Genomic DNA, 15,259 nt, shown 5'->3' with positions numbered 1-15,259 from the left:
TATATGCTCCTTATGGAGGGGTGGGTGGTGAAGAGTTTATCTTTCTAGTAATCTCAGGTATCCAGGTATGGCACTGCACTTGGGAGTCTCAAAAAGAAAGGGAGCAAGGGTCACCTGTTAAGCAGCAGTAAAGCCAGCCAATAAACTGCTAAAGAGGATTGCATCTGATGCTGTGTGATCGGTTGTTCAGTGACCAGATAGGATTTCTCATTAGCAGATAACAGATACAAAAAGCCAAGAATAGCAAAGAGACTGATTTTTGGCAAAGAGAAACAGCCTCAGTGGCAACTGTGAGACAAATCTCTTAATTCTTAGCAATGGAACCCAACAATAACTAGGATGTGAGTATATAATAAACAACTTTTATGCTTTTTGTAATGCTGTATATTTTTGCCTACCAAAAAAAGTATGTTTTATTTCAGGAAATGAAAAGTAATCCTGTTCATTTGATCACTGAAGAAGATCTGAAACAAGTCTCCATTTTAGAAAGCATTAATACAAATAAAAAGGATAAAAAAGATGAACGAAGAAGGAAAGCAATAGGTAATTATTAATAAAGAAGATTCAAAGATGAATTTTCTATCTGTTGCAGTGAACTCTGCATCTGTTAAGCCCTTTGAAAGGCATTTTAGTTGGATGATTCACCTTTAACTGCTTATAGTAACCAAATGTTTTGCTAATGGAGTAAATTTTTATTATAAAAATGGAAATATTGGTGATTATTTATTCTATGTTTTATTTGAGAGAACAAGTTAATTTTATGACCTGGCCCAACTCCTGTTGTTCTCCCCCCTCACCCTTTTTGTTCCAGCCCAGTAGCATTTTAGCCTTTTTTTTTTTTTAATTCTCAAACTTTACAAGTTCATGTTCACCTCAAGACCTTTTCTCTAGCTGTCCCCTCTACCTGGTAGGTTCTCTCCTAAAACTTCAAGTAACTGGTTTCTTCTTGACATTCAGAGATCAACTTTAAATGTCAGTTCCTCAGGGAGGCCTCCCTAACCACCCAGAATTACTATAGACAGAGTCACTCTCCATCATATTATCTTGCCAGTTTTTTTGGGTTTTTTTTGCATCACTTTTATCACTGTGATGTGATTTATTATTTGGGAACCTTGTCTATCTCACTTTTTTCTCGTTTCCCTAGTACTTAGAGCCCTCTTTGCATATTTTACATTCTCTATAAATATTTTTTGAATGAATGAATTTTCCAAGGAGATACTTTCTCTTTAAATTTCTTTTTTTAAATTTAGAGTCACTGGAAATCATTCTAGGTAGCACTGGTATACTGGTAATTTGCATTTGGAAACTAACATGTATTTCTTATAATATTTATATTAGGAACAATTTTATTAGTTTATTAGCTATATCAGGGTTAAATAAATTAGATATTCAGCGTATTTAATTAATAAACCAGCATATTGAACATGTGTTATAAAAACTTAATTTTTATTTGCTGTGGGAATTTACTCCCGTTTCTTTGAGATCATTTCTTTCCCCTTCAAAACCTTTTTCTACAGTTTTGCAATAAATCACAGTATTCACAGCCATGCATATTTTATCATATTATTTGAAGATAGTTATAAATTCACCTTGATTACTTGGTTGCCCTTATGTCAGTATAACTAGTCTATTTTATTTCCTTTTAAAAATTCAGAGTCACCTGGCATTTTGTTCTCAGGGGCAGTACTACTTGTATTGTAATAGTTGAATTACAAAGCATGGAATAGTGTCAAACATGAAAGTTTTCCTCATAAGAAACTTGTTACCAAATGTAATAAAAGCACATTCATTTTAGACTTGTGCTTTTGAAAATTGTATTTTTTATCATAAAAACAAGGAAAAATAAATTAATAGAACTTATAGGCTATGATAAATTCTAAAGGAATTCTACTTAGAATTTAGAAAAAGATCGTTATGAAATTATTTTATTTTATTGAAAAAATGAATCTTTTATGAAAAATATAGTTTTAATAGTTTTCTGTGTTTCAATCCCACTATTAGATAAGTATTCTATTTTGTTGAATAGATATTTTAAATGTAAATATCTAAGACAAATAGCTCAATAACATTTTTTACTTTTATTTATGGTGTTTTAGTTTGTTTCATAATTTGTTTTTTTTAGTCTTCATTTAACCAATAGGTGATTGATAGGTATATTTTTCTATTTAACCAATTTAATATTCATGGTCCACATTTTCAGGTGCTCTATAAATATTTATTGAGCTCCTGTTATGTGTCAAGCATTGCTTGAACCCCAAGGATACAAATATTAGTGGAACATGCCTCCTGCTCTCCAGCAGTTCATTGTCTTGTTGGGTGGTGGGAGAATCAGGATGTCTCTGGTAAACATGGGTAATAATTTTTCAACAAAGAAGACAAAACCTAGTATGATTAAATTTGTGAAATACTGTAATAGGGGATATTAATCTCTGTGGTAACAGATGAGCAAATGAGGGCACATTTACTTTGGGGAAAGCTGGGAAGGAGATAAAGGAATGAGTTTGGCCAGAAAAATGTCAGATAAATCTACAGAAAAGAGGGTCACTAGAGAAGGAGGAAGAGACTGCATTTAGAGCAGGTAAGCTATCTAAGGGAGTTGCCCAAATTCAAGAACTTTCATAGTTTTATTATTTATTACATTTTTATTGGTTGAACTTATAAAACTTTTGATAGAGAAACTTCGACATTAAAAAGTGGCTAAACGTTTATTTAATTGTTTGGCTTTTATTTTTCTGCTGTAAAGTTAAATATGACCATATAGTGTCATCATTTGCTAAAAATAGCAGTTAAGTTAGGTAATACTAACTAATGTCATTTTCCACCAGAGGGCAGTGGAAGTGTGAGAGGAGGAGGTGTTAGCAATGCCAGAGAGTACAAAATTAAGAAAATCAAGAAGAAAGGAAGAAAAGATGATGATAGTGATGATGAGTCATCTCACGCTGGTTAGTAACATTATTTTACTCTTTCTTTGTTTATGCATGATTTTTTTAAACATATTTTCTTACAGTGCATACAGTTAAGTGTATATGCTTATGTAGGAAGTCCGTGTTTTGCAGTTTGATTGGGCATACATTTCAGTTACCACAGCTTACTTAAATGATATTAATCTCCCAACAACATGGTTTACATTTCAGTTACCAGGGTATATTAATGGCGAGTAATTGTATAAAGTACTAATTTCCATGCTAGATCCTCAGCCCATAAATCGGCACATAAATAACATGTCCCTCATGATCTATGACAATCACATCATCACTTATTTCAGTTTATCAGTGATTGATCACTGTGCATTTCTTTTCTTTTTTTTAGCTGAGTCATTGGCAGCTCAGCTCGGGCTGGGACTCAAACCACTGTTGCTCAGAGCTCGCACTCTTGAGCGAGCTCTCACTGTGCGTTTCTTATTCACTTTACGTACAGTGGTTGTGACAAAAAGGAAGAAAATATCTTAAAGGATGTGAAGTTGGCAGAAAACTTCACGACACTGAAAGTTGGAAGCGGACCTAGAGTTAAGAAAGGAGTATGACAACTTGCCAAGGCATGGATGCTCACTCTGGATTGTAAATTACAGGGTGCGGACAGAGCAAGCACTGCCCAAACTATTGTTTATTGTTTATTTTACAAAGAAATAAAACACTTTCATTGTCAGTGTTTCTGAGCTAAATTACAATGTACTAAATTATAAACATTAGTTTTATTTTTCATTTCCTGATACATTTATAACGACCAGTAAGAGCTTTTAATGTTTTCACAAACTTTTTTAAAAGACCACAGAGCAATCGTGAATTTTCCCATTGTTTATTAAGAACACTTTGCATAGTTTCAGCTTGCATAGTCATTTTTATGGTTTCCCACTGCTTTGCAAAACAAATTATAATATTTTATGAAAGGTATATTTCTGCAAATTTAAGTAGGAAACATTAATTTTGTACACATTTACTTTTTTATGGTAACACCTGATTGGTTAGTTGCTTCCTGTCTAAGGGGTAGAATTAAGCATGTGATTCTTTCTTTTTCTATACTTTGTTAAGTGTTTGGTGTGGTGAAGTTAGGAAGTGACATCCTACTTGGTTAATTTAAAAAAATAATAATAATTTAATGGAACTATAAGTTTCATGATAGTTTTTCCCCAGCAAAAAGGGGGAAAAATTGAAATAATGATAATTTGAGATTTATTTTACCTCTTCCACAGAGTTCATTTTATGTGGGTTAGAATTGGGAGATATAGATATCAAATGACATGGCTTCAGTTGTTACTGTGCTACTACTTGTAATAGAACAGTTGCTTAAGATCTGTCTTTAAAGTATTCTGATAGGTGAAAACAGCTACTATTCTCATTGTGCATAAAACAATATTAATTAAACGAGAGTATCTTCATAGAAACTACTAGCTCTACCCTTATTTGAAATAATAATAATGCTGTCCTATGTGGGTTTTAATTTTTCATTGATAAATGGATTTCTCTATTCCCCAGATGCAGTAGGGGTGGGAATAAAGGTGCATTTAAGAAAAAATTTCTCTAATATCTGTGGCCTTAAGTAATTATTAAATGGGGCATGTGATACTCTTTTTATACATAGATTATGGAGAAGGGCTATAAAAGCACAATAAAACCATTCTACCTAAAAAAATGTAATTTCATTGCTTTTGAAAAATGGTCATGTTGTAATTTCTGAAATGGGGGATATAATTAGGTTCTCAGCTAAAATATAGGATCAACTCAGTATAAAACTAGAAGGAAATACAATTAATAACTTTAAATGCCTGTAGGAAGCAAACAGAAAGATCTGAAACTCTTTGGTGTGAAAGATCAGGAATGGATAAGACAGTACCCATCTATTCTAAATCTGTGATCTCAACTACTTACATCTTGATGCATAATGAAAATTGATTTTTGAGCTATTTTATTTTTACTCCTAAGGTTTCATTTTTAGAGTCAGTAACTAATTTAGCTGGAAATAATGCCTTTAAATTTTGTAATTAATGGAAATATTGTTAACTTTCTTTATCTGCAATTTATACTTTTCCAAGTAAACGAGTAGACATAACATTTCCATAATTAGCAATTATTTTCATTACAGTAGCTGCATACAAACTTTCCTTAATATAGAGTTATTTTTGTGAGAGCAAAAATAAATTATGGGTATAAAATTATGAGGCTTTTGTTTTAATCTATGCCTTTGCAAAAAAGACAATTTTTAGCTTAATTCTACTTGAGTTGTGGACTGACTATAAAGACTTTTCCTAAAGCTCTTCTGTAAATTATAAGGATGATTTGATTTTTAGTAAACATTTAGTTTTATAAAAAATTCTACTCAGTATCCATTGTTCAGCGAAGAGAATTTATCCTTTCCTAAAAGATTTTTTCCATTCAGTAGATTGTTTTAATTTCTAACTATTTGCATCATCCAAGTTAAATTGGGGGAAAGCATCTTTATTATTTTCTGATTGACTTGTAGAAAACAGTCATTAAATAATGTTAGAAAATTATTAATCAAAAGAAATTTCACTATGTATCCTATTTTTTAAATTTTTTATAATTTATTGGTATTTGACATTGGCAGTTTTGTTCACATAAAAATTAATATCAGTCTTTATGAAAGGCAGTGAATTACCACCTTATTAAATATGTTAATGGAAAATAATTTGCTTTTAGGTTGCTCATTTGTTTGTTTTCTTATTGCTTTTTCTCATTGTTCATTTCTATTACAGGAAAGAAGAAACCAGAAATCACTTTTATGTTTCAGGATGAGATTGAAGATTTTTTAAGAAAACGCATACAAGATGCCCCTGAGGAGTTTATTTCTGAACTTGCCGAGTATTTAATAAAGCAAGTATAAAAACATATTTTTTTTCTTTTTGATGATATAAATTTAGTGAGTTATTAAATAAAATTTTCACCAAGATGACAGGAAACATATTTTAGGTGTTCTCTTTTGAAATTCTCTTAGAATTTAATCTAGCCACTAAATTCCAGACTTTGTTTGCCTGCAGAGGCAGTTCAGCCAACATGTTAAGTGCTTTGGTCAAGGCAATATGGGAAATAAAAGGGGAGCGTGTGGAGGTGTCCTTATTCACTGACCTGACAGTCCTAATTGGGAGGAAACCACCAGCACTAATCACTGGCTGATTTTTTCCATAGTATGAGAAGTCAGTCTAAAGGAGGAAAAGATCATTTTCTATCTGGATTTGACACAGTGCACTTGTAGGCAGAAGATGAAGCCACAAGCTGCTTTTGAAGAGAATGGATTCAAACAGCACCAACTTGAAATAAGCCAGGCTACTTATTTTTCTACAGGAAGTCAAAAGAATTGTGTTTAACTTGACCACTACTAACTCACGTGGTCTTCCACAAGATAGTCCCAATGTGTAAGCTTCTATAAGTGCCATCCAGTAGCCCAATGCATCTAACTTTTTGAATTTAGAAATTTAGCTATTCTAGTGAGATTTTTTTAAATTTATGTGAATAGTTTTTGTACATAAACATTTTGTACATAATCATATTTTTCATATGTAAGAAGGTGAAATAGTTATTAATCATTTGCCATTTGTCTTTAATCTTTTCTGAGTTGAGCATAAATAGGGTTTTTAAAAAAATACATTACCTTTATAGTATTTTAGAAACTGAGAATTTAAGTTATTATTCCTGAGAATGGGGAACAGATTTATAGTCTACTATTCTCCAAATTAATTTTTAAAAGCTGCTTTGAGTGGAAGCTTTTGTTGTTGTTTTTGTTGTCTTTAATGCAATAACTTTGAGTACTTTAAAATTGAGGAAAATAATCCATTTAAGTTGTAATTCCTGGGATTGGAGGACAAATTCTTGTGAGCTATTCTCCAAATTAATCTTTGCTTAAAAAAATTGAGACCTTTTCTTAAGACTATTTCCATAAAAGAAAATTTTTTTTATCAATGTAAATCCAGTACCTTCTAATAAACAAAAGATGTTTATCTTGTGTCCAGACCTCTGAATAAAATTTACCTCGAGGTGGTACGTTCAGTATTCATGTCTTCAACAACTTCTGCCTCTGGAACTGGTAGAAAGCGCACAGTGAAGGACTTGCAAGAAGAGGTTTCAAATCTTTACAATAATATTCGATTATTTGAAAAAGGGATGAAGTTCTTTACAGGTATACTTCATACTATTTTCTCATTCCTTGGTTCTCATAATTTTACTTGGACATTCGTTTTAATAAAGCATCTTTATTTTTCAGATGACACACAGACTGCTCTTACCAAGCACTTGCTAAAGACAGTCTGTACCGATGTCACTAATCTCATTTTCAACTTCCTAGCTTCGGATTTAATGATGGCAGTTGACGATCCTGCAGCCATTACAAGTGAAGTATGTTAGTGATATTATTGCCATTCTTGATGTGTTTTGTTTTGAAATTTGAGCATATTTTAGTTTCTCGCATCTGAAATAGTTCAAAAGGGAAATAAAATACAGGAAAGGATTTTTAGGGACAAAAATCTATAAGATTTTTTAGGTCAAGTTTGGTACAATGTATATACAGCTGCTAGTGGGATTAGTAATATAACCAGTCCATTAAAAAAGATTATATAGGAGGAAAAAAATATTTTAAAAATATATGGTTATAAATAGCAAAAAAAAAAAAGTCATGGAGATATAAAGAATAGCATAGAGAATGTAGTCAGTAATATTGTAATAGTGTATGGTGTTAGATGGGTAGTAGACTTATTGGGGTGACCACTTAGTAAGTTATATAAATATCTATTCACTATATTGTACGCTTGAAACTTATAGTATGTCAACTATAATTGAAAAATTAAAAAAATTATTTAAAAAAAGTAATTATGCTTAATTACATCAACAGTTTTATTTTTTCCTAATTATTGTTGTCACAGCCCCTTCTCCTGCTGAGCTGCAAGTCCCTTAACAATGTTGATGCCAGATTCCATAACTTTGCAGTCATTTTCATTTAGTGACACTATCTTGTTTCAATATTTAGACTAATTCTACAGAGAATTAATCTAATCTCTAAAGAGAGTTCCCTCCCCCCCCCTCTCTCACACACACACACGCACACTCACACATACATACATCCCCTCATACTCATCGTCTTATATTGCTGAAGCAGATGGGAGGAATAGGCTGCATCTAGCCTCTTTGGCTAGCTGGCTGTTGGCTAGCTTTCTGATTTGAGAATGTTTTTAGCATATTTTTATCTTTAGTTTGAGATCTAAAATTGAAGAACAAAGATGAACTCCATTCAACATTTTCTTATAGTAATAAATAATTTTTTTGTTCTGTTTTGTTTGATCTTATATCTATCACATGTCAAAGACACAATTTTCAAGAATTTTTTTCCCCCATAGGTAAGAAAAAAAATTTTAAGTAAATTATCAGAAGAAACTAAAGTAGCTCTCACAAAACTCCATAGCTCCCTGAATGAAAAGGTAAGTAAAGTTTGATTCTGTTTAGCTATTGGAGTTAGAATTTGTGATCTTTGAGTAGATTTTTATCAGAATAATTGTAAACTAAATCTAAAAGCAGCATTCTGCTCCCAGATAGCTTTTTGGGATGGGGTGGGGGAGACCAAGCTAGGGTTAGTTTACCTATCCTCTTTAAAGTCCTAAATCAGAATTTCAAATTTAATGACAAAATAACCTGTTTCTAAAAAATTGTATTTAGGGCGTAAAATCAAAACAGTATTAAATGCCTGTATTTCTTTAGTCAATCTGTTTATAAAATAAATTGTGGTATTAAATAACTTTTCAGAGCATAGAAGACTTTCTTTCTTGTCTGGATTCTGCAGCAGAAACTTGTGATATTATGATGAAAAGGGGAGACAAAAAACGGGAAAGGTAACATTAACCTCTGTTATTAATAAATTCTTAGATCAGTTATATTTCACACCTGAAATTGGAATTTGACTATCTGAAAGTTGCAGAGAGAACTGTTGTATCTAAATAGTTGTAGATCTTCAAGCATATTCAGTCTTAATATCCTTCAGCGTCGTTCTCTGACCCATCTTGATATGGTAGCAGGGTTCCTTAATCCCGTAGTTGATCAAGCCTGGGATCTTTTTATTAGCTTTGAGACCTTCTTTACAGGAAACCTATTTAAATCAATGCATTTCTGTTTGAGCCCCAACAACTCAAAATAAATAGCATACTTTGAGTGTCCCTGCTATATTGTTTTTTTTTTCTATAATTTTCTAGCATATTATCCATGCCACTTAGGGTTCTGTGTGTCTGTATCCCATATTTAAAAGGTCGCTTAAAATGTTTATGGAACTAGATAATTAAATTAGAGCAGTTAAAAATGAATACAAAAGGAAAACCAAAATTGATGAGAATCTGTGTTTTTATTTTTGTTTAGGCAGATACTGTTCCAGCATCGACAAGCCCTGGCTGAACAGCTGAAAGTCACAGAAGACCCAGCTCTTATTCTGCACCTCACATCAGTCCTGTTGTTTCAGTTCTCAACCCACAGCATGCTCCACGCACCTGGAAGATGTGTCCCGCAGATCATTGCTTTTCTTAATAGTAAAATTCCAGAGGTATTGCACTTTCGGTGCACTTAAAACTTTTAAAGCTTTTAAATTCTAATATTTTAAGTGGATAGATGTGAATCATTGTGAACACTAAGACATATTAACATCATCTTCCTGTTTCCTTATATGCAAACAGTGAATTAGGAGATTGATTTTAAAAACTCAGTATAGCTCAAGAATCTTTTAAGATCCTACAAAATCCATGGTAAAGAATATTCTGAATTTGGAAATTAGCTTTTTGAAAAGATATGATAATGTCCAGTCTTCCATTTCATCTTAATCAGATTTAAACTGTCCTTCAAGGGCCAGCTCAATAAGTCTTATCCTATATAAATTTTCTGAGAAACTGCTCAGCTAAATGTAATTTTGGTTTCTTTGAACTTGCATCACTTTGACTGTATCTTTGGTGATAGGACCTAACTGAATCAACTGTGAAAATAGTCTGTATTAGTGTTTTCTCTCTCCTAAACTGTGAATTCCTTGAGAGCAAGGACCTTGCCAGATTCAGCTTTCTACTTAATGGCCAGTGATTTGTAAAGATGAAGACCTTCAATGTGTATAGGTTGAAAAAATCCTACTTTGTTCCACAGAAAATAAAATCATGTTTAACTTCTTCTCCTTCCTCTTTTCACAGGACCAGCACAGCCTTTTGTTAAAGTATCAAGGTTTGGTTGTAAAGCATTTAGTTAATCAAAATAAGAAGACTGGGCAGGGAGATGATCCCTTCAGTGATGAATTAGACAAAGAACAAGAAGAAAGCACCAGTACTACTCGTAAAGAGCTACAAGCACTTTCTTCATCCATTAAAGATCTGGTTCTCAAATCCAGAAAATCATCTGTAACAGAAGAGTAATCATCTTAAATTACTTTTGCCATATAGTAAACATTTTTTTCCCAAAGTTAATGGTGAGTGGTTATAAAAAATATTCACTTTACAGTCTTCAATGCCCCCTATAGCCACTTACACACATACAATTTAGTTAAAACAGTAGTGTTGTTTTTAATGTAAATCTTTTAAAAATGTGAATTTCTGTAAATTGAATTCTCCATGGAACCTTTCTTTTTGACATTATAATTCTAAAAATTACATGTTTTAGGTTTATTTTTGTTCCAGATGCTGAGTGAAGAATAAATTTTCTGATGTCTTTAATTTCTACAATAGAGCTCATTCGACGTGTTATTAGATTTCAAGTGACATCATTATATTTATACATATTAAAGAGAAACTTAAAATGTGGTCATGTTTTTAAGAAAAGAAAAACCCTTTGATGTCAAAAATGAAAATTGTGTATTTTATTTAAAAATTAATAGAGAATGCTTTAGACTTAAAATACAGAAATTTGCAACATATATATATATTTTTTTATTGTAAGCCCTCGCTTTATTTCTGGCAGATAGAGGGCCTCCTATCTCCCCCGCAGGAGTGAGCTTTTATGTGGTTGGAAGCATTATGGATGCCCTTGCGAGTGTAGAACACGTGAGGGGCCCATGCATTGCTATGCTCTGTTCTAAAACAAGATGCTGACAAGATGCTGTAAGAGAAGAAATCAAATTTACCGCTAATAAGTATAAGGCACATGTTAACATTGAGATAACTAATAATTTTATGCAAATATTTTTTTAACCCAGTTTGCATTTCTAAATTTCATTTATTATCTCAATAGTCACTATAGCACCTAATACTTTGTTGTAGAGGGACTTATAAGTGCATTTAAATCATTGGGGCTTCTTTTTTAAAAAATCGAAAGAAACCCTTAAAAAAAAGTAGATTCTTTTTTTTCTAAAGATTATTAGTAGTTAAAACTAATTAAACTAAATAAACTAATTAAAACCAAAATATTTCTTTGGAGCATCATTTCAACATAGTGAAATTTAAGCAACAATTTATATCAAAAGAATTTATTTTGAATATAATAGGAACTTAAACCTTGACTATTAAAAAATACTATTTTATATAATTCCTTATATAGCATTTAAAACTCTTTTAAATGTTTGAATACAAATCAATCTACTCTAATTCTAGACAAAGTATTAGCACTGAGTGAAAGGAATTATATAATTGCAAACTTATAAAAGTTGATAGGAATGTAACATTTTTAAATGTTTTTTCATTGGTAATTTTTTATTAATGAATTTCATGTGAGCAAAGAAAGAAATATGACCAGTCCTCTCTGACCACACACTCCAATTAGATTTGTTTATTCAACTTCCAAAATATCAAATACCCAACATAATTTTTTATCTTTGCTTAAGAACTTTATCATTTGTTTCAGCAGATACCAAAGTAATCCATGTTTTTGTCAAACTAGATCACAAAGCAAAAAAAAAAAAAAAATCAGACCATTTAGACTTTCTTAATTTGTGAAAATAAAATAGAGATTATGAAACAAAAGGAAACCATTCTGTCTTATTTTGTTTGCATTAAATGTTTTTTGTGTTTCACAGTAAATAAGTTTTTATTTTTTGTAAATAAAATTATATAGCTGATTTTGTATGTAAAATCTAATTTCCTTAATAAAATAAAAATTGTTAAATGTTTATCTGCTATGCTGTTAATGGGCAAATTTAAGAATGTTATTAAAAATAAAGTTACCTGTTTCTATTAAGTTTAGTGGTACTTTGAAGATTCTATTTTAATTATTACTAGGATTAATTGATACATGTATTATATGTATTTACCTTTTTAATTCTTATTCTGAACATGTTTAAAGGATTTTACCCTGTTTTTCTTACACAAAAACAGTCCCGTAGTCTTCAGTGGCCTGCACTCCTTGCAAGTTTGCCACTCATGAGCCATTTCAGCGTAGTGAACATTTTCAGTTAGCCCAATTTCAGCCAATGTGCAGTTAGACTCTTATCTACGACTTCTTTCTATTGTACATACAGCAGAGACACTTGAATGAAGTGCTCATGTATTCATGTTCATGTGTTTTCATCTCCACACCATGTGTTTTTGAAGAATCAAGGAAACCTCATAACCATCAGAAGATTCAGTGAAGAGTGGCATATCTTATCATAATCACGGTATATTTTTAGAAAAGACTTTAATGCTAAATTAAAACAGTAAATGTGGAAGTTGCTTAACCTGATGTAGAACCACCTTGAACCTTTTAGAAAATGTACTTTAGTTAGACCATAAAGCACCAAGGATGAGGTCCAAGTACAATTATCTAAAGTATAGCATAGTGCAGCCTATAGATTGAGAAGGAACAGTCATTCCTTCCTCAGAAATGCCACAACCCAGGGCCAAATGGAATTGTTTTCTATTAAGAACTAACATGTGAATTGAGTAGGGGGTGGGAACAATGGAAATTTTGCTTTCTTTAATACCTATGATGCATTTAGCCCAGTATATATGAGAAATGAAATAAAAACACACATAAACTAGGATATGCATTTTCCACAGAAATCTGGAAGCATTGTTAAAGTGGCTGTGAAAATGGCCTTCAGATTCATACTAATTGCTCTACCTTGAAGGTCACACGAAGCAAAACCAAAGAATAATTCGAACCCAGAAGAAGCTTCTTGCAAACCACCTAAGAAAGAAACCCAGATTTTCTGGTTTCAGAATCACAGTGTTTACTGCATTTACATCACTTTAAAAAAGGAATAACTACATGTGTTAAATCTTTGTAAGTTCCCAGTGTTGTGCTTTATTTGTCTTACCAGTCTTGCCTCTATTTGACCTCTATTTCTCCTCAGTGATTAGTAGTAGAACTTGACGTGCGTGTGTATTTGACGAGCAGGAAGGGATTGTGTTGTGGTGTGATGGAAGGAAGGAGGACAGGGTGCATTTAAATCCTCAGCTCAACAATCTGGATCCTGGATGACAGCTCAGTACCAGGAACACTAGTGTAAATCTTAAAAGTATGCCTTGCTTTCATGAAGATGGCAAGATTCAACAATTATACTTTAATATACACAGTGTTTTCAGAGAAGTAATCAGAGGATGCTGTGGGAGAAGAAATGAAAGTCACACTGTTGCACAGCTGGAAGGGGACTTGAACAGGTTGCAGATGACTTGAACTGAGTGAGTCCTGAAGGAAAAATAGGATTGGCCTGGTGAAGATCGGGGAAGGCACGGCAGACATTTCGGAGCAGAGAAAAGATTTAGAAGTACTAAGACATGAATTGATAGGAAATGAGACCTTTGAGAAACCCTAAAGTGTGAGAAATAAATGGCCTGGGGAAGTAGTGTAAGATGAAGCTGGAGAGACCAGAGGGGCATCATGAATGCCTTATACACGAAACTAAAAAGTTTAACCATTATGCTGAAAACAAGGAAGCTTTTAAAAGATTCAACTAACCAGAAAAATAAGGTGATTAGATTTGTCTTGTAGAAAGATCACCCATTGTGGCAAGCAGTTTGACAATTAACCAAAATCCTTTAAAATGTGTATATTATTTGTGAAATCGTCTCCCCTTTCTGAGAAGTAAAATGTGGACGTAAAAAACATGTACAGGAGACCCAGGCCGCCAGGCGTCTGCCCTTGTTAATTACCAGAGAAACCGACCAGGGAGCTTCGCCCGAGGTTTGCTGTCCAGCAGCTGCTTCAGGCTCAAGTTTCTCCCTCATCTCTCTCACTGCTGTCCAGGTACCCCGCCGGCTTCACCATAGAGGATGGACATGATGGCTGGCTGTCAGTTCTCGTCTTCTGAGTATTCTATGACGGCTCCTGTATCCCGTCCCCGGAGGGCGAATTCAGGGATGAGTTTGAGCCACGAGTGGCTGCCTTCCAGGCGCACAAAGCAGAGCTGCAAGGTTCAGACAAGGATGAGCACGTGCGAGAACCTACAGGCCACCACCTGGCCGGCCACTGCCTCATGTGGGCCTGCAAAGCATGCAAGAGAAAGTCCACGACCATGGATAGGCGGAAGGCGGCCACCATGCGTGAGCGCAGACTCCTGAAGAAGGTCAACCAGGCTTTCGAGATGCTCAAGAGGTAGGTGCACCACGACCAACCCCAACCAGAGGCTGCCCAACGTGGAGATCCTCAGGAATGCCATCCGCTACATCGAGAGTCTGCAGGAGCTGCTGAGGGAGCAGGTGGAGAACTACTACAGCCTGCCCGGACAGAGCTGCTCCGAACCCACCAGCCCCACCTCCAACTGCCCGGACTGCATGCCTAAATGTAACAGCCCTGTCTGGTCCAGAAAAAGCAGCAGTTTTGACAGCATCTACTGTCCTGATATACCAAATGTATATGCCACAGATAAAAGCTCCTTCTCCAGCCTGGAATGCTTACCCAGCATAGTGGATCAGATCACCAATGCAGAGCAACCCGGGCTGCCTCTCCAGGACTCGGCCTCTCTCTCCCCAGTTGCCAGCACCGATTCACAGCCTGCGACGCCAGGGGCCTCTAGTTGCAGCACATTTCATGTGCTATAAACTAAAACTCTAGTCTCACTCAGTTCTGCCAGGAGGGCCTTTTACACAGGAGGAAGGAGGCCCAAAGAGTCCAAAAGCAAGACAACCTGTGTACAGATTTCCTTTCAGTTGTAAATGTGTACATATCACCTTGCCACTTTATAAGAAAGTATATTTAACTAAATAACTCACCATTGCAATTAATACTTTATTTCTTTTCTCTTCCTCCCCTTTTCCCTCCTCCCTTCCTTCTTTTCCTTCTTTGCTTTAGATACATAGTTCTAATAAGATTATTTCTGATATGGGGCCATTCATTGAAGGTAGCTGGTTACAATGCTTAACTTATATTTTGTATAAATATTACTTATCAAA

The 15,259-nt window shown here is 33.8% G+C and overlaps 1 protein-coding gene and 1 pseudogene across 1 annotated transcript in view; both read left to right on the top strand.

Annotated features, from left to right (window-relative positions):
* UFL1 (UFM1 specific ligase 1) overlaps nt 1–10,797 on the top strand; it is a 30,820-nt gene extending 20,023 nt beyond the window's left edge. The window contains exons 11-19 of the mRNA XM_019631786.1: nt 423–543; nt 2,826–2,942; nt 5,711–5,828; nt 6,962–7,128; nt 7,213–7,343; nt 8,339–8,419; nt 8,742–8,827; nt 9,345–9,525; nt 10,154–10,797. Of these exons, the coding sequence (XP_019487331.1) occupies nt 423–543; nt 2,826–2,942; nt 5,711–5,828; nt 6,962–7,128; nt 7,213–7,343; nt 8,339–8,419; nt 8,742–8,827; nt 9,345–9,525; nt 10,154–10,372 (1,221 nt within the window). The 3' untranslated portion in view covers nt 10,373–10,797. The remainder of the gene's footprint in view (nt 1–422; nt 544–2,825; nt 2,943–5,710; nt 5,829–6,961; nt 7,129–7,212; nt 7,344–8,338; nt 8,420–8,741; nt 8,828–9,344; nt 9,526–10,153) is intronic.
* A 2,659-nt stretch (nt 10,798–13,456) lies between these two features.
* LOC109376085 (myogenic factor 5 pseudogene) lies at nt 13,457–15,259 on the top strand (annotated as a pseudogene).

This window comes from Hipposideros armiger, unplaced genomic scaffold (genome assembly GCF_001890085.2).
Source record: "Hipposideros armiger isolate ML-2016 unplaced genomic scaffold, ASM189008v1 scaffold_1047, whole genome shotgun sequence".
NCBI lineage: Eukaryota > Metazoa > Chordata > Mammalia > Chiroptera > Hipposideridae > Hipposideros > Hipposideros armiger.
This window is presented reverse-complemented; position numbering and strand designations above follow the sequence as displayed.